Source organism: Balearica regulorum, chromosome 18, assembly GCF_011004875.1.
Source record: "Balearica regulorum gibbericeps isolate bBalReg1 chromosome 18, bBalReg1.pri, whole genome shotgun sequence".
Classification (NCBI taxonomy): domain Eukaryota; kingdom Metazoa; phylum Chordata; class Aves; order Gruiformes; family Gruidae; genus Balearica; species Balearica regulorum.
Window position 1 is genome coordinate 7,031,579 of NC_046201.1, and position 24,061 is coordinate 7,055,639.

The 24,061-nt window shown below is 40.7% G+C and overlaps 1 protein-coding gene across 2 annotated transcripts in view; it reads right to left on the minus strand.

The window, feature by feature from the left end:
* Nucleotides 1–24,061, minus strand: part of ABCC3 (ATP binding cassette subfamily C member 3) — a 49,793-nt gene that overhangs the window by 870 nt on the left and 24,862 nt on the right. The window contains exons 8-30 of one of the 2 annotated variants that reach the window (XM_075770531.1): nt 23,734–23,952; nt 21,259–21,436; nt 20,563–20,724; nt 19,392–19,484; nt 17,843–18,046; nt 16,439–16,585; nt 15,945–16,032; nt 14,890–14,956; nt 13,113–13,239; nt 12,612–12,788; nt 11,583–11,750; nt 10,649–10,832; nt 9,615–9,720; nt 8,812–8,965; nt 7,151–7,358; nt 6,305–6,615; nt 5,345–5,544; nt 5,122–5,248; nt 4,226–4,327; nt 3,074–3,220; nt 2,000–2,158; nt 1,453–1,619; nt 215–409 (exon numbers count right to left, since the gene is read on the minus strand). In XM_075770531.1, coding sequence (XP_075626646.1) covers nt 215–409; nt 1,453–1,619; nt 2,000–2,158; nt 3,074–3,220; nt 4,226–4,327; nt 5,122–5,248; nt 5,345–5,544; nt 6,305–6,615; nt 7,151–7,358; nt 8,812–8,965; nt 9,615–9,720; nt 10,649–10,832; nt 11,583–11,750; nt 12,612–12,788; nt 13,113–13,239; nt 14,890–14,956; nt 15,945–16,032; nt 16,439–16,585; nt 17,843–18,046; nt 19,392–19,484; nt 20,563–20,724; nt 21,259–21,436; nt 23,734–23,952 — 3,690 coding nt within the window. Of the gene's footprint in view, nt 1–214; nt 410–1,452; nt 1,620–1,999; nt 2,159–3,073; nt 3,221–4,225; nt 4,328–5,121; nt 5,249–5,344; nt 5,545–6,304; nt 6,616–7,150; nt 7,359–8,811; nt 8,966–9,614; nt 9,721–10,648; nt 10,833–11,582; nt 11,751–12,611; nt 12,789–13,112; nt 13,256–14,889; nt 14,957–15,944; nt 16,033–16,438; nt 16,586–17,842; nt 18,047–19,391; nt 19,485–20,562; nt 20,725–21,258; nt 21,437–23,733; nt 23,953–24,061 lie in introns of those variants that run through there. The other variant, XR_012838234.1, reaches the window with a different exon arrangement.

A 24,061-nucleotide genomic window follows, 5' to 3' on the forward strand; every position in this document is an offset into this window, starting at 1 on the left:
TGCCTAGTGACTATGGAACCTGTTTCTTACGCCAACAGAAGCAAAGTCGGGTCTGGATATTCAAGGATTATATGGCTTAAACATCATTGTTGACATACATACATTGCTTGCATCAGCGTGACTACCTAGAGACAAACCAGACCCTTTTAAGAGCTGCTCCACATGCCCAGTAAAGTGGTGAGCCCTGCCCCCAGCTCCACTGAGAGACTTTTACCTTGTGTAATCCATAATGGTGTTCAGCCTGTGCGCTATTGTCAGCACTGTGCAGTCTTCAAACTGGGTCCTAATTGTCATCTGGATAAGATCATCCGTCTCAAGATCGATAGCTGCCGTCGCTTCGTCAAGGATCAAGATTCTCGTCTTGCGAAGCAGTGCTCTTGCCAGACAGACAAGTTGTCTTTGGCCAACGCTGCAAACAGAGACAGGGCTTTCACAAACGAGGCCCCACTGCCCTTAGCTCTCCACAGCTCAGAATCACTCGTGCTAGAGCAGATTACTCATTAGGTAAAGTTATTGAACAACAACAACAACAAATAATAGTATTCAGCAAATAGCCTGGTCTGTCAGCCCTGGAGCTAATAAATACATGTTGCACCATTACTCGGCTAGTTTTAGCACATGGGTTCACTTACTGCCTGACCCAGTGCTGACAGACCAAGTGCTGCCTTTCTATCTCTGTGACAAAAGCCAGGGGAACTAATGATTACAGTGCTTTTCAGAAACACACACAGTTGTAACAACACTCAGCATGTGCAAACAAAAAAAAAAAAAAAAAAAAGAAAAAAGAAGAGGGGAAAAAAAAAAAGAAAAAACATGTTCTGAGGCTGTAAGTCCTTTCTACCGTAAAAAACCCCCCAAAACCTGGGCAGCCTACAGCTCCTCCCCTGCCACAACAGCACCCCAGACAAAGCCTCCGTCTTTGCAGGACAAGGAAGGAGATGAACATCCATCACATACATAATATGGTCACACCACAGGTTCAGAAGCCAACACAGCATATCAAAGCATGACGTTTTATCATCCCCATTCATGTCTTCACAGGTCTTCCAAATAATAATGGAAAAAAACATTGCTGAAGTGTCAGCTTAGGCAGAGGACTGACTTAGCACAGCAGTTATCTATGTTATCATGCCATTTCCCTTCCTACCAAACCGTGTTTCAGGGACTGCCTATTCCTAAGACTCTGTCATCCTGAAACATCTTTCTTTACTGATAAGACAGGATTTTGGTGTGGAAGAAATCCTTCCCAGCAGCAAAGAAGAACCAGGTCATTGGCAGCAGAGACAGAACAGCAGGCAAATGTTTGAGCCTTCTGGGTTTTCTTGAACTAGGAGTAGAAGGCTAAATCATTTTACCCACAACAGACTACAGAGTAAACCTGTGCTCATGTGCTACTCACCGTTATGGCTGAATGAAAGCTCAGTGTATGTTTCTAATCCAAGCATTCCTTACCTAAGATTTTCTCCCCCTTCTGAGCATTCATAGTCCAACATGGATGGCTGACTGCTGACAAACCTCTTCAGATGAGACAGTTCAAGAGCTTTCCATATTTCTTCATCTGAATACTTATTAAATGGATCCAGATTCATCCTCAATGTTCCAGAAAAGAGAACAGGATCCTGGATATAAAACCAACTTTCATTAGACAAGTGCTTTAGCTGTTTTAAGTAGAGATATTAAAATACGAGTTATTGCTTTGAAGTCTCCATTGCATTGCAGGTAGGCCACCTCCTAATCCTATTCACTCTGAAAAGACATTATGTTATACACACTGAAAACTCAAGTTACAAACGTAAAGAAGTTTTATCCTAAATCCTCTTTTATCACCCAGCATCAGCTTATAAGGTGGCAGAACAAGACCACCTAAAGTAAAAATAGTTTGTTTTTCTGAAATGATTTTATGAGTGTTACAAAGCATTCTTCTCTGTGGATAAACCATTATTAATGTTTGCTAAGCTGTTAAAGATCCTTCCTTTACTGAGATACACAGAAACTGTACCTGAGGAATAATTGTTAGCCGTGATCGAAGGTCATGGAGACCAATCTCTGAAATTTTCACACCATCAATTTTAATTTCCCCTTTTACAGCTTCCAGGATCCTAAAGAGACAGAGCGTCATGGAGGACTTCCCTGCTCCGGTTCTGCCAACAATCCCAATCTACAACAAATTGCGGGTTTAACAACAAAGCATAGAGTTAAAACCAAAACAAAACTCAACAAAAAACCCCCCAAAAAAACCCCCCACCAAAAAATCCCCAAGATTCCTTTAAGAGGTTTGACACGAGATCTAAATCTAAGAACAAATCTAAGAACATCTTTCCCTAGAAACCCCTGTCAAAAACTGCAGTGTATATATTGCTATTGAATGATACTGCATGGAAATATGTAGGATGGCTCTAGGCCTACGTACATAACTTTGGGTGATCAGCTGCGGTACCCATGTTAGGAGTCCTATCACTCAAGGACAAGAAATAAAAGCTTTTCAGAGGGCAATTCACACTTTATGGTAAGCACCTGTATCTCCATTCCAGGAGGCGGTTGTCATCCTGTCTGCTTAGAATAAGGGTTATTCTCTTCTCTGTTAATAACAGCCTGTTAAGTGGAGGACTTTCCCATGCTAATTGTTCTGTCACCAGCATGCAAAACCCAGAACTTTCAATTGAAGCATGAAGAAATGAATCTCCCACAACAAAGACAATTTCCTGATTAAGGAAACAAAGAATGTCATTTCCTTCCACGCTAAAAATTTCACAGGGAAAGCCAGAGAGCAGAGAAAGCTGGAATTCCTTCTCCCATCTGCACTGCTTCAGAAAAGCATTCTTGTCACTGAATTTTTTGTCACTTGTGCTAGTGCCTCCTACACAGTGTACGGTAGTAGCCAACCTAACTTGGAAAGTCCAGAAAGTCCCATGCAATTGTCAACTGCTTCCAGCCTGGAGGATGCTGGCACACCGACAGCATGGTTGGCACCATGTAGGTCTCCACAGGTCTTGTAGACCCTGCCCTTTACTCCATGGTTGTCACTGGAGGCCCAGAGCAAAGTTCTAGCAAAGACATACAGCTGGTAACTCACCTTTTCTCCACCGTGCACTTGGAGGTTTAGACCCTTCAGCACTAGATCCAGGCCTTTTCTGTACCTCACTGAATAATTCACAAACTCCAGCTCTCCCTTGGATGGCCAGTCTTCTGGGGGACTCTTGCCCTCAATGATCCAGGGAGCCTAAGGAAAACAGGAGCCAGAAAAGCCTCATATAGGTTTAAGAAAAAAATAATTCAAACTCAGATACAAACATTAACATTTGAGGGTCATTGGAAATATATCTGATAAATCAAATCTCCATTATCAAATAAATTTAAGATAATGGGGGCAAACATGGGTTCCTAACTATCCTCCCATTTTGGTCTTTGTTGTTGAGTTTACAGGGAAAAAAAGTCTGAGCATATCGGGCCAAATCCTCAATGGATATAAATTAACATTTTTTGCTATTCACTTTAATACAACACTGCCTGTTTCACGACAGCTCAAGCTCTGGCTTATAACATGTATCATGCATCTCTTCTAGTTTCCTTTTAGCTTCCAGATTAAATACGTGATCTCCAGAACTGTACACTGCAGCTCTCCTCAGATCCTCCATTTGCTAATTCTTAGTCTCCCATCATGTACATGTCTGCAGAGCCGCAGATTTCCCAGCATAGCTCCATCTGCCACCTTTAAAAGTATTTGGCAAGAAAGGTAGATGACTGGATGATTTTGCTGGATTAGGCAGTACTGTGTTCCTAGAGATGTTCTTCTCTCGTGGGAGACAAGGACTGATTAAGCTGATTAAATAGAAATACTATTGAAAACCTGTGCATAGCCTGATAATGGCACTGCAGCTGTGCTCACTAGCAGGATCGCAGCACCATCCACGCAGGTAAGACTGTGCATCAAACACTTCAAACCCCATGGGAGCAATATTCTGATGGTGAAACTCAACTCTGTTGTGCTACAGCCTCTCACAGTAACAGAAAATGAGATGCTAAGCACAGGCTGCACAACGGCTGTAATAATTTGGAGCTGTGATAGCATAAATTACAGTTCAGAGTGTGACATTTGTTCAGGTTAAATGAGAACACTCTCAGAGCAGGAACTGTCTCTCAAGAGTCTAAAGAAAGACCATGTAAATCTGTGCATTAAAATTTTGCCACGCTTGTTGGTGAGCACGCTTGACGCTTGGTAGCTGACCTCCGTTTCAGTCTCTGAATACTCTTTTATTCTTTCAACAGCCACAATGTTAGTTTCAAGTTCAGAAGTCATTCGGACCATCCAATTCAGAGACAGGGTCACCTTGGAGAAGACAAGAAACAAAATATCACCATCAGAGGAACAACAGATTTAATAACAACAACAACAAAACCAGACACTGCTATTAAGACATGGATTCATATTAATATTACAAGTGGAATAATTACCTTTGCATTTACATTAATATAGTTATTGGGACAAGAAGTCTACAAGATAATCAGGTGCTTATGTGAAGAAGCATATGCCTCTCAGGGTGATTTAATAAACGGCCCTCAAAAAATTTGGTTGGAAGCCATTCCCCTAAGTCATGGGTCTCGCTGGAAACCACTGATAGCAATCCTGCACACTCACAGTATCTAAAAAGCCTCCGGCAAGAGTGAGGTCATTAAATCTGCTAAACTGTCCACAGCTTGGGTGAGTACACTTTATCTTGCCTATTTATGAATCCTATTGACCTGCCTGTGATTACCTGGCCACACAGATGTGCTACGTAGCAGGCAAGATCCAGGACGTGTTAAGCCCGTGCTGCTCAAATGACCTGTTCTTGGCGGGTGCACCTCACACTTCCTGAGCTTCCTGCACGCTGCCACTGGGGATACTGGGGTGCAGCACAACCTCAGTGCTCCTGAAGTGCCCTGAAGTCCTATTGCATGTGAGCTTGCTGATGGTCTGTCAGCATTCAGTGTAAGTCTCTACTGTTTCCACACGTCCCACAATTTGTTTTTAGTATTTCCTTATTAACTTCAGCTTTAATAAGCACTTAAATTATTGCTAATATATCCATATAATCTATAAAAATGCAAACGCATCAATGAACAGAAAGCTATAATACATACCTGTAATGCATATGATACTGAAAGTCCTACCAAGCCAGGATTTAGGCTGTTTTTACCAATCACGGCAAAAAGGGCAGCAAAAAGGACGATACAATTCCCCACAAATTCAACTCGAACACCCAGCCACCTAGTAGAAAGGCAGACATAAGTAGAGCAGTAAATCGTTGCTTGGACAAACACAGGACTACCTAAGTGGAAACAAGAAGTTATACACCTTTTTCACCTGTTTGAGACTATGCCAGGATAGTAACTCTTCTGATTTTCATCCATCTTCAGATCACTGATGTCCACAAAGGACTTCACTCTTCTATAGGCCCTGATGACACTGGCCCCCGACACTGTTTCTGAGAAGTGGGAGTAGATGGGAGATCTGCTTACAGACTCCAGACGCTTCAGCTGGCGGGAGGTAGCTACGTAGAATCGCTGCCATTTTTGGGAGAAAATTGAAGGTTACATGAAATACTTTTTCTTTTTTAATTAAAGAGAGAAGAATTTCTTAGGTTAAAGATTTAAAGGAGATTGCGACTGATGCACTTCAACCCTCCACAATATTCTCTATAATTCAGAGGAATTTTAAGAAAGTTATCTTTATTCATTCCACAACAGAGTATTGGGTAACTGCAATTTCTATAGACTGCAAGTTGAATTTTCCTACATCCCTTTAAATTTAGTTGATATAGTCTAACAAAATGAATCCATTTGTAGGAGCCTCATCTTCCAAGAAAACAAAACATGAATTTGCACCTCCATTATCAGGTCTCTATTTACGGTCTATAACATAAGCTTCATTTTTGCTCATAAGTCAATAAAATTGATGCTTTCTATTTTCAACATTTTAACTCCTCTCTGCCTTAAAAAAAACTTGTCAATACGTCAAATATATACACACTTCAATATACTAAAGTGCACCACAACTCTATCTCTAGCAGTAGGCTTATTTGTTACTACTTAAACGAAAAAAAAAAAAAAAAAAAAGGTTATTTGCCTATACGCCTATTTATTTCATGACATCTCACAGGACATTTCTTTTCATGATAGAAGTAAATAATGTTGTGTTTACATAAACACGTAGTTACTTCAGATTTTTCAATTTTCTCCAAAATTCATGTTGTTTTTCCTAAAAAGAAAGACGTACAATGGAATAAGAGTCATCGCAATAGTGGTCAGACATTTTTCCAGTTACCTGAACAAAGAAGTACAGAATTGCAAGTGGAACTATAACCACAGCGAAGAGCGGAGTACTTGCTATAATTACAATCATCGTCGACAAAGAGGTGAAGAATGTTCCGAGGAACATCAAGATCGTTGGTGGGATTACTTCATCGATCACATAGATGTCCTTCGAAAAGCGGTTGATGATTCGGCCGGTCGGGGTGGTGTCGTAGAAGGACTGCGGGGTGTGAAATTTGTTCTCCAGCAGAGCAGCATGGAGTGTCCGGGCTGCATTAACGCCTCCCATGGCCAGGGTGAAGGAGCAGATGAGTACTATGAGACCTAACAGGCAAAGAGGAGAGGTGTTAACTAGTGAACAGGATGCTCCTGATTCACAGCTCTGACTCCTGGCAGTTTCTGTTGTGCTAGAAGCTTTTTTCCTTTACTATATTCCCTGTCCACCCTTCTCTTACCACGCACGTTAGCACAGGAACATGGCCTGTAGGATTTCGTCATGCTGTACACATAAGACAGATGCAAAACAGTCTTCCCTCTGCTTTCCACAAGCCTCCATGACATCCTAATGTTACAACTTCACCCCAGCCCTTCAGTCTCTTCTACACCTGTTTTCGTGTTTTCTCTCCAACTTACTTCTCTGAAGGTTCCATGTCACCCAATCAACCCCCTCAAAGGGCTTCACAACAAAATTAAAATTGTTGGGCTGAGCTCAGGCTTTGTAGCTCCAGGTTATGTTACTTCCTTGGCTCAGGATAGGATTTGAGGGGCAATTTTGGGCCATGAGCAACTGGTGCCATGGCTTTTCCACCTAAGTCCTCTTTACTAAACATTGAGACATCGTGATTTTATCTGGTCTCACCTTGCAAGAGGCCCAAGGCAGCATAGACTCCGATTCGCATGGCTGTGTTGTGCTGAGTCCCGTTTATCACCGGCTCGTTGGTCCAGTCACTGAGCCACACGTTGGCCCCAATGGCAGCCGCATTTTGACAGCAATATAAGAAACATATCACTAAAGAGATGACTGGGCCGACAGCCTTCACATATTGCCAGAACACTGTTAGCTTTACCTGAAAAATCACACACCAAAGCTCGTTTGTACAACTTACACAATCAGGGGTTTAGACAGAAGAAGAGCAAAAAAAAAAATTTCTTTGTCAGAGGAACTGCTGAGTTCAAAATTGCCCAAACTCTAACATACAGCAGAGAACAGTTCATCTGCCGAGCTCCATGTCACGGCAATAACTTTCAAAACAAGTCAGAAACTTCTCTGAAATACTCTTTTCCTCTATTTTGAGGAACTGTATTTTATTAGTTTTGTGGGGTTTTAGTTTTGAAGACTATGCCAGAGGGAAGAAAGGAGAAGAAAAAAAAAAAAAGAAAAAAAAGAAAAAAAAAGAAGCTGATCAAATAGCAGCAAAGGATGGGTAACAAAACAGGAGCCAAGTTTTTCAAGCAAAAGCAACAACTTGGCAGGCATATCGAGCTCAGGACTACTTTACATGGCCTATTTAAGGAAAAGTGCTGAATATGCCTCCAATGAGGTGTCTTTACAGCAGCTTAAATGAGGTACCAAATGCTAGCGCACCCCAGAAGGAACATAAACAGATGATGTTTGTGGCAAAAAGTAAAGATGCTATCTCTAAGGCAGTGCAAAAAGGCAGAGAAGCAAAAAGAGACAGGCTCAGGACAAAACTCAGTCTCTAAAAAAGCATAAGAAGGAATAATTAAAAGACCAAGTGTTGTTGATTAGGGACTTGGAAAGCTAAAATAATCCACAGAAACAGTTAATCACAGTCTGTGCCATGGACCATGTACACCAGACTAAACAGGACACACTGAGCCTTCTGAAGTGGAGGGAGGGGGCTTTCTAACAAAACCTCCCTGCTCCTAATCCATCCACTGCTCCTTTCTGTCCCTTTCTTTAACTTTCATATTCCCACCTTCTCCTTTTTTTCCTTCTCTTCTCTTTCCCCGTTCCCATTTCACTCCCCAGCCCTGCTCAGGGAGAGTACAGCCCTTTTTGTACCTATAAGCATAAAACGCTCTCGAAGACGGCGTGGCGGGTATCACTGACAGAACAGGTTGGCTGGCACACAGCAGCCGGCTGACAGCTGTCTGGTATAACCCACTGCTGTGGCTCAGCAAATAGCCGGTGCTGCAGCTGGACTCAACAGCAGCCAAACAGTTTAAAGACCAACAGTTCTGAAAGCTCTGCAATGCAAAGACAGGGCTGACAGAGCACAGTGCTACACGGTACCAGGTGACTGTGGCAGGAGCTGGAAGGAATCTTTTTTTTTTTTTCCTTCTTCTTTCTCTAAGTACACAACCCTTTCCAGGTGCAGAAAGTTCTGCCAAAATCCCAAATTTGAATGATCGGTGGCCACCAGATTAATGCCTAAAACCTGCAGTTGTAATTTATACAACACATTTAACAGAACTGGATCAAATGTAAAAATAAAAATTATTTTTTCAAACAGAAAAAAAAAAAATAGAAAAAGGGAGAGGGGAATCAAACCATACCGTTCCCGTTTCAGTGGTTTCAGCCTGAATAAGTTTCTCGTTAGGATTTTTTCTTGGCAGAGGAGGCTCTGCTGGCTTCTTTTCACAGACTCTTCGTTTCGTTGACATTTTGTTGGGACATTCTCCTCCCTCAGAAGATATTACACTAAGTTGCCTAGTCAAAACAAAAGAGTCATTAGGAGAAAAGGGGCATATTGTGGCAGTGCTAAGGCAAGACTGGGATGCAGCAGATTGGATTTATTCCCAGCTCTTCTGCTGAGTTCCCATGCCAACCTCACTCACAGCTATGGGTGCTTGTACCACCCCTCTGAATGTTCAGCGATGCCAGAAATATCATTCATAGCAAAGGCTGTGGCAGGGCTCAGGCTCTTGGTAAAGGCCTTTAGAGGCTTCAGCACAAGACAGACGTGTCAAATCTAACCCCTGAGCTTCTCTGTTTTCACATCAACAGTAGCTGGACAGCATCTATGGGTATGGTTATGAAAACTTTTAAAAAGATTTCCCTGCAACTGGTAGCAGTTTAGTGTTGTGTGGGTAAATACATACAATGGTGTTACCGGAGAACCAGAGAGTTGCTTTAAGAACTTGGTTCAGTTTGGATTAAAAACAGGATTGCAGGAATAAATGTTTGATCTTCTTTGCATGTTCTTTCACATTTATTTTCAAAAGGACACTAAATCAATTTATTTATAAGAGGAAACTCAGGAAACTAAAGCCCAGACTGAGAAGCAGTACGTGACTAACTGCTGAAAGATGTATTTTACCCCAGACGCAGACTACAAACACATGAATCTCATGTTTACCTAAGAAACTGTTTGCGGACTTCGTTTGTCACTGGTTCGTTATCTGCGAGATCAGTGTGGATGCTGAGGGTGTCTTCAGCTAGCAGGACTTCTTCCTCCTCCAGCACTGCAAGACAAGATCACACCTCAGATTTTCTGCTGAATAAAGCAGAAAGCAGAGAAAAAAGTGGCTATACAACGAAAGAGTCATGCAAAACAATACCACAGGGGGAAGGTCACAGAGCATGAACTCCCCCATAGTTTTGCTTACATCCCTTCTGTGCATCATTTCTCTTAACTAAATTGCAAAGATCTTGTGAGGCAGGTTGGCTGCCAAATGCATTTACATCACATTCCTTTAATGTATCAGAAATGCTAAGCAATAGTGTTATAGCTGAGTCCAGCTACATTCACTTATAGGGCATGCTCTAGGCATGATCTTGGGATGAGGGAGTCATGTCAGGAGCTACTGCAAGCTTCTGTTGATGCTAGATGTCCTGCATGTTCCCCTCTGCCTGTCTGGAGAGAAGCAGTGCTGCAATCAAAGAGCGTGGGAACACTGTCACACAGAGGAAACATTTACCGAAATGTTTTAATCTTGTATCATTTTATCAGAATCAAACCAAGCTGAAAATTAACTCAAGATTAAAATGTCATTTGAACTTTGCTATATGAAAAAAGCTCCTACATATAAACAGAGAAAAAAAATTAATAGATTCTGGCCAGCCCCTTTGATAGCAAGCCCAGTTTGTTCTTGGCTACTCTATTTTCCTGTTGAGCTCGACCTTGCTAATTGTAAAATAAATTCCCAACTTTAAAATAATTTCTAACACAAGAATTGCTTTTTTCTAGGACAAACCACATGAAATTTTGTAAGAAATTTGTGAAAACACTTATCAGTAATACAGACCTGGCCATAGACAATAATTTTCATGGTAGTGCAGAAAGGCAAATGCCAGGTTGTCATGAGGAAGCAGGGGACACTTTATACAGAGAAAATTTCTGTAATCTGGTTGACAGAAAAAGACATATTTTAAGAGAAAGCAATACTGTACTTGTTGGTTCGTCCTCCTCGATGTCTTCATCGAGTGCATAATTTCGCAGGAATTCTGCAAAGGCCTTGTTTTGTTTCAGAAGGTCTTGGTAAGATCCCATTTCAGAGATTTTGCCATCTGCCAGGACAACTATATGGTCTACCTGAGGCAGGAAGCTGATGCCATGGGTCACCAGAATTCGGGTCTGGATAGGGAAAAAGAGAAAAACCCCAAATCTCTCAGTTGTCACTGTGGAGACTAACACTACTCAGCAAGCCAAGTACTACCACATTTTTGGGACAGGGAGTGAATTATCCCATCAAGGTGAAATGCCAGGGGAAATACATTGTCCTTGTTAGCCAAAGTAGCTTGGAAATATGTACATGAACTTACTGTGTTTCCTATTGCATGCTGATATAACCACAGAGGGAAGTAAACCAACCAAATTATCATTCCCCCTTTCCCTTGTGCTGACTTTCTTTGCAGCCCTTCCCTTCAGAGCTCTGAAATTGTCTGAGAAGATCATAACGGGAGCAGAAGGGGAAGCAAAGAGATTGCAATTTAGTTGCATACTGCCAAAGACCTCTGTAAAATCAGCAAGCTGTTACAACTTCCTCACTGCACTGCCTCCAAGTAACAACAAGCAATACTAAGCTGACAACTTTTACAGGTTTCTGCAAACGTCTCAGGTTTGGAGATCTCATAGTAGGGATTTTAAAAGACAGACCAGGTTTTGGCCGCTACATGTTCTGACTAGATCACATCACTTCTGGGCATGCCTAAACAGCAGCTCACCGCAGTCTGTGCTGTGGGGAAAAGGTATCCACGTTGCCAATTAAACACAGAAATTCAGGAATGATTCAGCACTCAAGCCTCAGTGGTGAAATAGCTTTCCTGTTACCCATCAATGTTTCTGTTTGTGTGCATTTTTAAGAGGATCTAAATGCCAGCTTACTTTTCCTTTAAGTACTCCATCTGGACCAATAACTTTGTCAAAGATGTGCTTTGCAACATGCGAATCCACTGCAGAAAGAGGATCATCTAACAGGTAAATGTCAGAGTTGCTGTACACTGCACGAGCGAGGCTCACTCGCTGCCTCTGGCCACCTGAGAGGTTGATGCCCTGGAGGGAAAGAGAAGAGAACAAAACCTATCACACAACTCAGTTCCAACAACAGCTATGACTTTTCATGGCTCTCCCCCTGTCAAACACTCAGATGCTAAATTGAAACATGACACACTGAGGAGAATAACTCCAAACCAGAGACAGGAACAGAATGCCTCTAAATCTGTTCATTCACTGCCAAACTTCCACTCACCCAGCATTCTGGAGATGGAATAAGCCTCTTGCTTAATAAGCTCCTAAAGGGAGCTGTTAAAACACAAAACTATAAAAAGGAAGACCGTCAACCAGGATATAAAATGCAAACATTCAAAGCAGGGCAGTGGCATATGGAACATCTTCCACATCTCTCATCTTACATACAAATCCACCTATCCACCCCATTTAATGAAATCTATCACAAATTTAGTGGCCTACCAAAAAAAAAAAAAAAAATTCTTTGTTGGTAATCACAGATGTAAAAGTTTCTCATAAAATGAGGTGTTAAGGGATGATCACAGCACTTTTTCACTTGAAGCACACCATATGTTCCCTCCCTTTCTATCCCTACAGGAAAAGGAAGGACTTTAAATATCCTGGACAGATGCACCTGTACAATTGGACAACAAATGGACGACGCTCTTATCTTCCAGGGCTAGATGTGCAATTATGCATCACAGTACAAACACACACTTCAAGGCAGGAACAATTTTAAGTCCAACTGCCTTCCACAAAGCTGCCCTGCACGTTTCGGTGTTGACTCTAGCAGGGATGTCTTTGTAAAGATCAAACCAAATCAAGTGCTGACTTTGCAGCATTCTCTCTTTAGCTAGATAGAACAGGAATCACCAAGCAGGTCTGACTTGGAAAAAAAATAATTACCTTTTCTCCTATCTCAGTCTGATCTCCTCCTGGCAGCACTTCCAGGTCAGTTTTTAAAGCACAGGCCTCCAGGACATTTTGGTATTTTTGTTCATTAGGAGCTTGGCCAAACAAAATGTTATCTTTCAGCGTGGCATTCTGGATCCAGGCTTGTTGGGGCACATAAGCAACAGAGCCCTAGAACAAGGAGGGAGAAAGAAAACCTCTGATTTGTAACAACCAGCAATTCATGCTTACAACTCTGATTAAGATCTGCAGCACGTATATTTCACATTATACATATATGTGTGCTAATTGCTAATGTATAGTTGATAGAATCAGGAAAGTCATTTCATATAAAACACAACTGAAGTTGTGGGCAAACTCCAAATAAACATGCAGATAATCTGCCACAGGAGCAAACAGAATTCCTTCTCCAGCTTGATGTGCATTATAAGCAAGGGCAGGCATAAGCAGCACATTTCCATACCATCATTAAATGGCACCATAAACAATACCAACCTTCACAGCCACTTCTCCTTCCAGCTTTTCCATTTCACCCAGGAGAGCAGACACCAGAGAAGACTTCCCACAACCAACATGGCCAACAATGGCAACCAAAGCACCACTGGGGACCAACAGATTTATACTGTGGAGGAAACAGGCTGGAAATTAATTAAACATTAGTTTACTAAAGACATTATGGGTCTTTAAACCAGGGCTGAAATACACAGTGACAAATCAGCCTGACCTCAGCCTGACTGGATATAGTAAGCATAGCTTGGTCACTGGTCTTCTCCTCCCTTTCTTGTGTACAATCAACTGTAACCAGAACTGTAGCAGTAAATGCAAACCCAGATTAATCTATCTTGTCGGCTGCTAAAATGGTAGGATTGGTAGCAAGCCTTCCAAGACCCTTTGTTGTGTCATATCAGACCATCAGCAAGTCAAACAGGGTTAATAAGCGTTTTGAAAGCAGACAGTCTTCCAGAAGTATTTTGGATTTTGATTTTAAAACCAAGAGCAATTGTACAAAAGTAGTGAGCAAATATATCCCATTTAAAAATGTTCAAACCACTTTAGTGCCGTACTTCCCATGCTAGTAAATAGGGTTCACAAGAAAAACAAAACTTTTCCAGTTAAAACCCTTTACTGTTTTCCCCACTATGTTATTGAAGGTCCAGCTTTAGATCCTGGTTTTGAAGGTGAACTGATACAGAAGTGACTGATGGACACAGTTTCTTTGCCATCAAAGCGCCTTTCACTAATGAAATCAAGCCAAACTCTGTTTGCATAGATCCTGATGCAGAACTAGGGCTCTAATTCTTATGCGGATTCTAACCGAGCAGGTAATTGATGTTTTGAACACTGCAAGAGGTTTTTTGTTTGGTTGTGTTGTTTTGGTTTTTTTTTTTTTAAGGAAACATTCAAAGCAGGAAAGCTTGAAAGCACTTTTTTCATTATTCTTCCCCTCTAGCTGAGTTTTGCCTTACTGCTACTTTAGGAAGTCACCAGGTAATTTTAGGCTAGCAAATGGAGCTAGAGATGCATGGATCTTTCTGAAAATAAACCCCAGAACACTGAAGTCTACCTGGCTGCAGATTTGGTTGCCCAAACCAAACTGGCTCCTTTGAACTCTATGCCTCTTCCTTGCAGATTATCCATGTACAACTTGTTAACATAATACACTCAGCACAGCAGCACAAGCTCTTTGGACTGAGAATTCTAAGAATACTTCTCAGGTTTCTGTGATTTTGATCTGACAACAAAGCATAACATACAGAAGTATATGCTTCCAGGCAAATTTTGTTCGTATTCGTTCAAATAGGCAAATGAACAAAACACGCAACCCCATAGTCTGGAAATGGCCTGTCTACAGCCACAGGGATGAGTCTGCCACAAGACTCTTAAAATAACAGATCACTGTTGGCACGCCCAAGTCCAAACCCAGACATCTCAATTGTCCTTATAATCCATCAGACCAATTTGATTTGTCCAATGCTTCAGTTAAAAAAAAAAAGTGTATTTAAGAAATTTACATTGCCTTTCTGTCTTTAATAGGTAACTAGTTTATGCTAGTTGCTGTGGAGTTAAAGCCTTACAGCACTGTTCTATAAAGCCTAAATACCATGAGGATTAGCTTGATGTTTTAAAGGCAGAAGAGATGCACATATGCAATGCTCACTTTTCCAGAAGTGAGCCTCCAGATATTACTAGACATCTTTCAAACAGACCTCCCAGGAACCAGAAACCCAGAAGCGGGTAGATGTTGTATTGCAATTGCATAAAGGAATCTTACTCTTTCAGAGAAGACTTAAGCTCCTTTCCCCAGCTGAACGTCGCATTTGTTACACTGATGGCATTGCCTGTATGACAAAAACAGACAAGGCAGGAAATGTATTACACAGAATAGTACAGTTGGGAGACTGGCAGACAGAGGAATCTTTATGGGTGTTTAATGTACACTGCAGTTCCCTTTTCTACTGGCATGGGAAGCACAGTCTCATGACTGGGGGTCACAAGACAGGCTTGTTCAGAGTGAAAATAACTGATTGCAGCTTAAGTTATCGCCTGTGAGCTTACAGACCTATGGAGCTGAACATCTGTCCTGCTTCACCCTGCCCCAGTGAGGCTAGCCTCAACATCTGCTGCTCAGAACTCCCCTGCAACTGTTAGCAGAACTTTACTTAAGAAACCGCTTTCAAGTTGTAGGAGACCACTGCATGCTGTTGACTTTGATGTATCACATTAAATTTGCCTCTGCGCAGCTTTTTGCTTGCTGCACTAACAAGTTACAGATCTGCAGGCTTTCTTTATCTTCTGGTGGGGTGGTGCATAACAATAATCGCATGGCAGCCGCACAGCCATCCCTCCTCCTCCTCTGTCTATGGCATCACACACAAGTATCACCAAAGTGCATTACATGAGAAAACACTTTTTTTTTTTTGAGACCACCTCATTTGGTTTGGGATACTGTTTCCAACAGAAGAAATCAAAATTGTTTACAGTGTTCCTGAGCATTTGTGCAGTGTGAAAGGTTTGAACAGATCTTGCTGTCCCTACTCAGTAGATGCACTTCATTATTCAGTGCTGTTGGCATCCAATATATTGCAGATGCAAACTCAAGCCCAATAACTCAGGTCAAAGCTCAAAAATATAGCTGGAAACTTTTGTGATTTCCACACAGCCTGAACAACAAACACATACTTTTCAAAGCAGCAGCTTCTTTTTTAAAAAAAAACAACCAATATTATTATTCTTATTTTCTTTTTGCTTTTCTTCTATAACTCTATCAGTCCAAAACAAATACATTTGTTGTATTAGCATAGTTTAGAAAAATACTGATGTCTTTACCTGGTGCAATCGCTTTTGTTTCCACACAATTCGGATCAAGTTCATCATGACTCAAGAACTGTTGAATTCTCTTTAGGGAAACGCTTGTCTAAGAAAAGAGCGCAGCATTATTTTATCATTCTTTTAGTGCAGACTTAATGCTCTTACTACTGAAAAAGAATGCATGCAGAATGGCTTAAGCTTTCACCCCATGGGCTTCCAGAACAGTGACTCATTCTTTCTCTGCAATCAGTCCTATGCTGAAATTCAAGCTTTTAATGGTGAAATTTCTCAGACCAAACTGAGTTCATCTGAGTGAAGCAAAATTCACATGGACAAGCTTACTCAGAAGACCTCAGGCTTTCCAATGCAGAGCAGCAGTAGAGAAAGGGTATTAGAAAGAAAACCAGCTAACCGGCAGATGCGAGGAAGCTGTGCATTCCAGAAATTAGGGACATCTGGGATTCGTTTTGTTCAAGTTAGTCAAACCAACTTATGCATCAGACCCTCCTTACCTGTGCAATGTTGCTAATGACTTGTGGAAGCATGTTGAGGGGAAACTTTAAGATATTAAACAAGGAGAGGGAGACAAAAGCCTTTTCTGCATCCAGGATATTCTTCTCATCCACTGAGACATATACAGCAAATGTCGTCAATGCTACCTGAAAGCCAGAAAGTGAGTTTATGGCAAGACATATGTAATATTTTGACATTTCAAAAAGCAGTGAAGCCTGATAGGCACCTTTGAAATAAAAGTATCAACAACAAAATTGGGCAAATACTCTATTTCCAACCTTTTCCACATGCTTTAAGAATGACAAGTCACATGAATGACAAGTCACATGAACAATTTGATACAAAAAAGGGCACGCGGAATAAAATAACTTTCAGATTACTAATGGCTACATTTAGTTGAAGTAGGAGATTCAAGAGGTGAACCACAGAACTTGGGTAAATAAAAATGAAGAGCAGTTATCTGGCTGTGGTTTGGCTGCATTTCCAACTCCACCCAAGCACATTTTCCCATTGTAAACTGCAGGCTAAGCAAACAAGACTTACTGATCAATAGGAAAGGGGTAAAATCCAAGTTTTTGCTGGTTTGCTGCATGACAGGGACCATCCACTGTGGAGGGACCATCCTATGCAGTAAACTAACGGTGAGCAGGAACGGAAATGTGTATTTAAGGAAGTGCATTAACTTTAAAGAAACATGAAAGAGGCAGGATCTTGAGGCTGTTAAAAAAATTTCTGCAGGGTTGGGCCTTTGATCTTGAGAACAGTTGGCTAGGAATATTTTTGACAAAGCACTTATCTGAATGTTTTTATTCACCAAAAGCAAAACCCTTTCTGCACAAGGGATCGCAGTGCAATGAAGTGGGAAAGAGAAAAATCGAGGAAAAAGCATTTCAGAATTGGCAATGTATCACTTGGGCTTTATTTTTTACATTAAATCAATCTTTTATTTTTAAGTTGCAGAATAATTTAACAACTCACTCTCCCGCTACGACAAGAGGAGCACTGTAACATGAAAGGTGGAAATGAGAGCTTAAGATAGATGTTGTCCTGACTGACTCAATAATTTTTTTTTTTTTTTTTTTTACTATTTTTGCTATTCACAAATATCTCAGAGGTTTCAAATTCTAATTTCAATTTGTTAAGGGAAGTACTTTGAAGTGGTTGGAAATTCTCCTGAGACAGCTATTCCCAGCTTCCACTGGCAGGCTTTATCAAGAAATACTTTAATACCGATTAACAAAAAGGCTCTAGAGAACAGGGAACTTTGCTTCAAAGCATGTGAATAATTTTTTAAAAAATTATTTACATTCTATTCCTATGTACATTTTGCAAGCAGAAAGCCTCACACTTATCCTTCCAGGATGTACTTGTACTGCTTAGAAAGTCATGCAAATTCAACGTACTAGGAATGGTGCGCTGATCCATGCAAAGGTGGACAAAGAATTGAGATAGGCAGATTTTTTCAAAACTCGCAGCTCATTCTTTCGTATCTCCAACACTTTTTCTGAAAACGATGGTTCCCAAGCATACAGCTTCAGCACCTTTATGCCACCCAGAATCTCATTCATTAATTTAATGCGGGAGTCTTTATATCGCATTTGTTCCACCTAGGTTATTAGTAAACACAGGAGACAGTGTCACAGGAATGACTAGAAGAGAGCTTTCAACATGTTGTCTCACAGCTGTGACGGTCCTTGGGCTATTTCTAAAGAGAATGTGAAAGGTAATTAAAGAAAGCCAGACTGTTATCAGTAAGCTTACTGTGCAAGCATATACCTCCAAGGAAACCAGAAATCAAAGAAAATGGCTGAAAAGCAGAGTATAAAATCTTGCCACTCATCTTCACTGTTAGGGGTTATGTTTTCAAAACCACCTTAAAGAAAGATTCAGGCACTTCACAAAAATACTACTATACTGCTTCCTTTGATTTCTTCAGATTTTTTTTCTGATATGCACAGCTGTATTTCTCAGGACATCCCTTGAAAATTGTAGTTACTCCTAGTTTATTTTTTTACCCAAATATATTTGAATACAGTGATTCATTCAGCTACTTTAATTAAAAAAAAAATAAAAAAAAAATCCCTGCTCAGCTGTATAGACAAAATGAAATACTGCCTTCACACACACATGCACACCAAGTTATGCAGCTCTGAGCATCTTATAATGGGCAAGGAAGAAAAGGAATGTTAATACTAATGTGTCATCATCTAAGAGATGCAATGGGAAGTCTGGATGTCTCTTTAAGGCACATAATAATATCACTCTGTTACTAAGGCTGCGCTTAAATGTCATAATTTATATTCATTTTCCAATTCTTACCTTTTTTACATCAACAGCTTGATTTTTTTTTTTAAATCTTCCAAACAGTCACTGATAGGTTGCACAGCACCAGACACTTACTATATTTTTCTAGCACAAAGCCAGAGGGCACTATTATATTGGTTTTTTCAGCCTTCCTTGACTAGAGACCACTAAGACTACAAAGAAAGGAATAAAGGATCCTTTTACCTTAAGGTAATAATTCAAATTTAGCCCAGTTCAGTAGCAGTGAAAGTCAACAGTGGCTGTTAGCATAAAAAATAAGCTGCCAGGTTTCAGTTCCCATCTCTGAACACAGTCATTCACAGCTTAAAGAACAGAATTTGCCCTTTCTCTAGACACTCCTAGAAGCAGCAATGACATGAAGGGATATGGAGACAAAGAAACTTCTTGCTAATCCCAGAAGCTGCTCCAGCAGTATGAAGAGCCACTGACTCAATGCCACACCTTTCTCTTACATAGCATTCAATTCACTATGGAAAAGCAGTTATTAAACATATCAGTACAATCTTACTCACAAGAAAATTGGGGCAAACGGTAGCTCATTAATGGCCAAGATAACCACCAATGCCTTCGTTTCTCATAGCAGAGCTGCCAATTCAGATAACATCACCTTCTCTGCTGGTACCTTACCTGGAATGCTCTGGTTTTCATTGCTATTGCAGAGTTAAATGGGATAAGTAAAACCATCACGGCAACTCCTGCCAGCACAGAGGGCCCTAAAGTCTTGATTGAAAGAAAAAAGGTAAGTTGTTGTTGTACTCAAGTGCTGCCGTTACTTATGGTGAGCATTAAAACAACAGCAATGACTGTTTTACATAGACAAAGTTGAACTCCTCCCAGTAAAGTGTTCTGATTCCACAGAACAACTATGAGGAGGAGACAGAAAAACATGACAGCATCCACCTTGAATTATTATTATGCTAGTATTGGTGATAGCAGAGCACTTTGTGATTTACCTGTTAAGTAGTTCCCAGTGGGAGGGGAAAGTAAGTTTGAACTAATGCAAATACAGAGCTATCGAGCAAATGTAGAAAGGGAACAAATAAGCCACAGAAGGATTTCTTCCATTAACTTCTCTCTGACCTAGAGAACTGTAATTACTGAATTAACCCTGTAGCCTCAATGTGAGTAAAAGCATACAAACTGCTAGCTACCAGAGTTCAGCTTACCAGCAGAGCAGTAACTCATAAAGCTGCTGCAACTTAATGGCTTTCAAGTCTAAATCAATATGGTCATGTTGATGCTAATCAGTAAAACAGATTAATTGCATAAAAACATTTTAAGGATGAAAGCCAGTGCTCAAACTGGACCTGGAATAAATCAGAAACAATTTCACTACAGCGAAGGAAAAATTATGGTTATTCCAGATGAGATTTTTTTTTCATGTTGACGTGCACAAAACTTCTTTATATGGCATGATATAATCTTTATACATGGCTTACATTTCCTATGTCCAGGGTTTTTTTGGTTTGGGTTGGGTTTTAAACCATTTCCCTCAAGCTCTCATTTGTATCAACTACTAGGAACACTGTGATGAGTCCAAGACTGATCCTAATAAAGCGTGGTAGGGGCAGAGGAGACATAAAGGCTATCTTTTGCTTCAAATGCCTTATCCTGCCTACCAGCTGAACAAAATAATTAAGAGACTAATTGATCATGTACACCCATACAAGCTATTTTACCACAAGGTAGAACAATAAGTTTCTTAAAAAAGCAGTGGTGGGTCAAATTAACAAAAAAAAAATAATAAGCTTGTACATCATTTAGACAAATTCTGAAAAAAATGTGACAACATCTGTACCTGCCAGAGGAAATACAAAGCTAGAAATATCTGGAGTGGTGCAGACCACAACATGTTCAGGAAAGTCATCAGGTCCATGAAACGCTGGGCATCCACTGACATCAAGTTGACAATTTCTCCAACAGTAGATGAACGCTTCGCTGAGTTTGTGATGACTAAGGACTGAGAAATAAGAAATTCAGTTTATTCACAATGTTGATATGTATAGAGAAACACAAGAAGAAATCCTCAATTATTAGCAAAACAAGACGCTCCCCAAGAATATGGTTCTCCAACAAGAATAAAATAGTTCACACCCACATCATTTCCTAATCGCCAAAGAACAAGACTTCATGAAATGGTTTGCTTGTGAGCATCTCTATCTCAAGCAGTATGTAGCATTCTGAAGAAAACCTAGTTGCGTCTAAACGACTCATAGCACAAACACGCTATTCTCCTTGATCCCTTTTCCAAATATTTAAAGTGAACCAATATCTGCCTGTGATATGTCTGGTGACCTACCAGTACACCCACATTAAGTTGCTGATTGCTAGAAAATTCTGTAAAGTATGATAGAGGCACTCCTAAAACCTCACCAAAAACCAATCTTTTATATTCTTCTCCAATGCATCTGCTCTTCCTCGAGTATTTGAGAACTGAGGCCACTTGCTTGGCTATACACTGGTGTTCCAGCCCATGAAATGCTTCCAGTCTTACCTTTCGATATATGACTCCAGTGATCCCAGTTCTCAGCCTCATCCCAGTAACAAAGCAATACTGGAAATGCTGGTGAAGCATGAGTGTCTGCAGCACAGCACAGATAAACATCAAAGCCGCAATCAAAAATCCCCACCAGGCTGGGGCATCTTTGTTCTTGATGAAGCCAATTAATACACTGTTTTTCAGAAGATTAGGGAAGGAAAAGGAAAAAGAAACAAAAATGAAAACCATGCAGCAAGTTTGATGGGACATAACACAGCTTCTCTCAGCTATGGCATCCTGCCACATCCTCTCTCTAACCACAAAAAGTAAACAGCTCTACAGGATGCAAGCTGAGTTACGATTTCAGTCAAACAACATTGCAAAGATAGAACAGCAAAACCTTAGGCTTTGCCAGTGAGAAAGTCCATTTGCAAATGAACCTGTAAGAAAATGAAATATGATGAGAAACTCTAGGTTTCCCTCCCGAGATCCAGTGTTTAAACACATGGCTCACTGTCTGAGCTCTGTTAGGCAGCCCCCCAGGGCAAGAGGTGAATGATAGGACACAGTAGGACAGTGTGGTAAAGCAGGCGAAACCAGCTTCTTACCCAAATCCTTTTTGAGCAGCCTGACTGCTTCTGCCTGGGGTGTTTTCCCACAAAAAAAAAAAGCTAGATTAAAAGACATTCTGGATGGATGCATAAAGAGTTCTTCACTACTACTTTTTTGGTAAAGTAGTACCATTAAACTGGCTATATCATCTTTTATTAAGAACCCATTTCTTACTACACAGAGCTGCTCTCCCTGCGAGACCTGCACACTGTCGTATAGCAAACAAGCAGAACAACATATGGCAATGTCCAGCATCCTCAAAAATCACCTTTGTGATTTCAGCCTACTGACCAGAGTATTGAATTGTCAAAATATGGGAGGAACAGAGATTTGACTCCATGGTTCAAATAACCAGCAGGGGAAAAATACACCTGGAAACTACAAATCAGGCCCCAAAGCCTTATGTTAGAAGCATGAGGTTGCTGTATATTTCTTCTTCCAGTCCAGTGAGATCTTCCTTCTGCACTGGTCGTTCATGCTGTAAGTAGACAGCTTCAGGAAAATCTCTTGTAGTCCCAGCATGGGATTCAGCAATCTTTTTAGAAACATAAAACTATCTCATGTGCAACATGCCAGACAGCCATGGCTTTTTCATTTTCTCTTACCACTAGCAGTGCATTTTCCAAGACTGCAGTAATGTAGACTGGAGAAGAAATTGCCTGTCATATGCCTTATGATATCACTAAAAACATATCCAGGAATTTATGCAAAATTTGAGAAATTCCCATAATAGATTATACTTAATGTCTTCTCAGAAGGAAGCCAGTTGCCTCCTCTTCAGTAGGGACTCTGGAAGAAGACAGACTGCAAGCTATTAAATGTCACCATACTGGGTCGGACCCTCTTTTTAGCAAATTTCTGGGTATGTCACAAACCGCCCACAGAACAATGTGATCTCAGAACACAGCTCCACAGTGGTGTTATTTTAAGAGATGCTCATATAGGAGCGGGGCCCTCTCTTCTCCCCTTACCCACATCCACCTGTGAAATACATTCCCCTCTCATGCATTAATAGGACTATGTGCTTTTCCATTGATTTAGAAATAAAAAATAATTGTTTGATAGAAATGCTGGTATTTCCATTGTTACTTTCTTTTTAGTTAATGATTATCTGGTGAAATTCTCACTTTAAGAATAATAATAACAAAGGAAAAAGATGTGCATATCATGCAAATTCCTCCATGGATCAGTCTGAGCAACTGGTCCCCCTGGAGATGGGAGGTACAGGTATTCCTCATACAAGGAGAGCTTGAAGACATACCACTTTTGTCAAGATAGCTCTCTTTTTTTTTTTAATAGAGCCATAATTTTTTTTCACATGGAAATTTACTGCAACTGTGCCTCACACGTTCTTATTGCTGCGCACAGCTAAGAATACATGAACTCATCTAAATGGTCCAAAATCTTTCCCAGATGACAGCAGCATGGCCAAAGCACCACATACTCGAGCATCACACTTCATTTGTATATCAAGGCGTGCTACAGCTGTGGCCACCACCAACACATGTGCGTATCAGATGGACAGAGACTACTAGATCCAGCAAGCAGTGCTTCGCGTTGATTTCACAAATAATCCTTTAGAAATGGAGAGAAATTGCTTTGGATTGCTGCACGGAGCAACAGGTAATTTGTAATTCAAAGCTGTCTACTGGTGATGGGCAATTTACATATCTTGCATTTCAGTGAAGCTTGCCCAATTTACAGCTTAGTCCACAATAAAGAACTCCTGTCTTAGGACGTTTCAGTGGGAAAGTGGGGAATCATACACATGCAACACTGTGAGGGAAACTAGCTATGTATTTCAAAAATAAATACTCCATGCCAAAGCCAAGCCTCCACAGGGATTGCACATAGAAACTACTCACACAGTAAACCAACCTTAACAGCTGAGGGTTGACGAAAGAAAGTAGGTCTTGTATCAGCTTGAAGAAGGAGCCAATTAAGAAGTATGGCCCAAACGTCCTCAATAAAGCTTTGAGAAAGGAAGGTTTTCTATTGTGCTTCTTGTCTCTGATCAGAACTTCTGCTTCCTCTGGACCATCACCAACATGATTCAGCACATGGTTAGATTTCTTCATATATGTCACATCTTCTTTCCTAGGTGAATGCAACAAGAAGTCAGAGACAACTGACAATGAGAATGACATTGCCCTACGTGTACAGAACTGCAGTAATACCTATAAGTCTGCTCCTTTCTTTGCTTTGC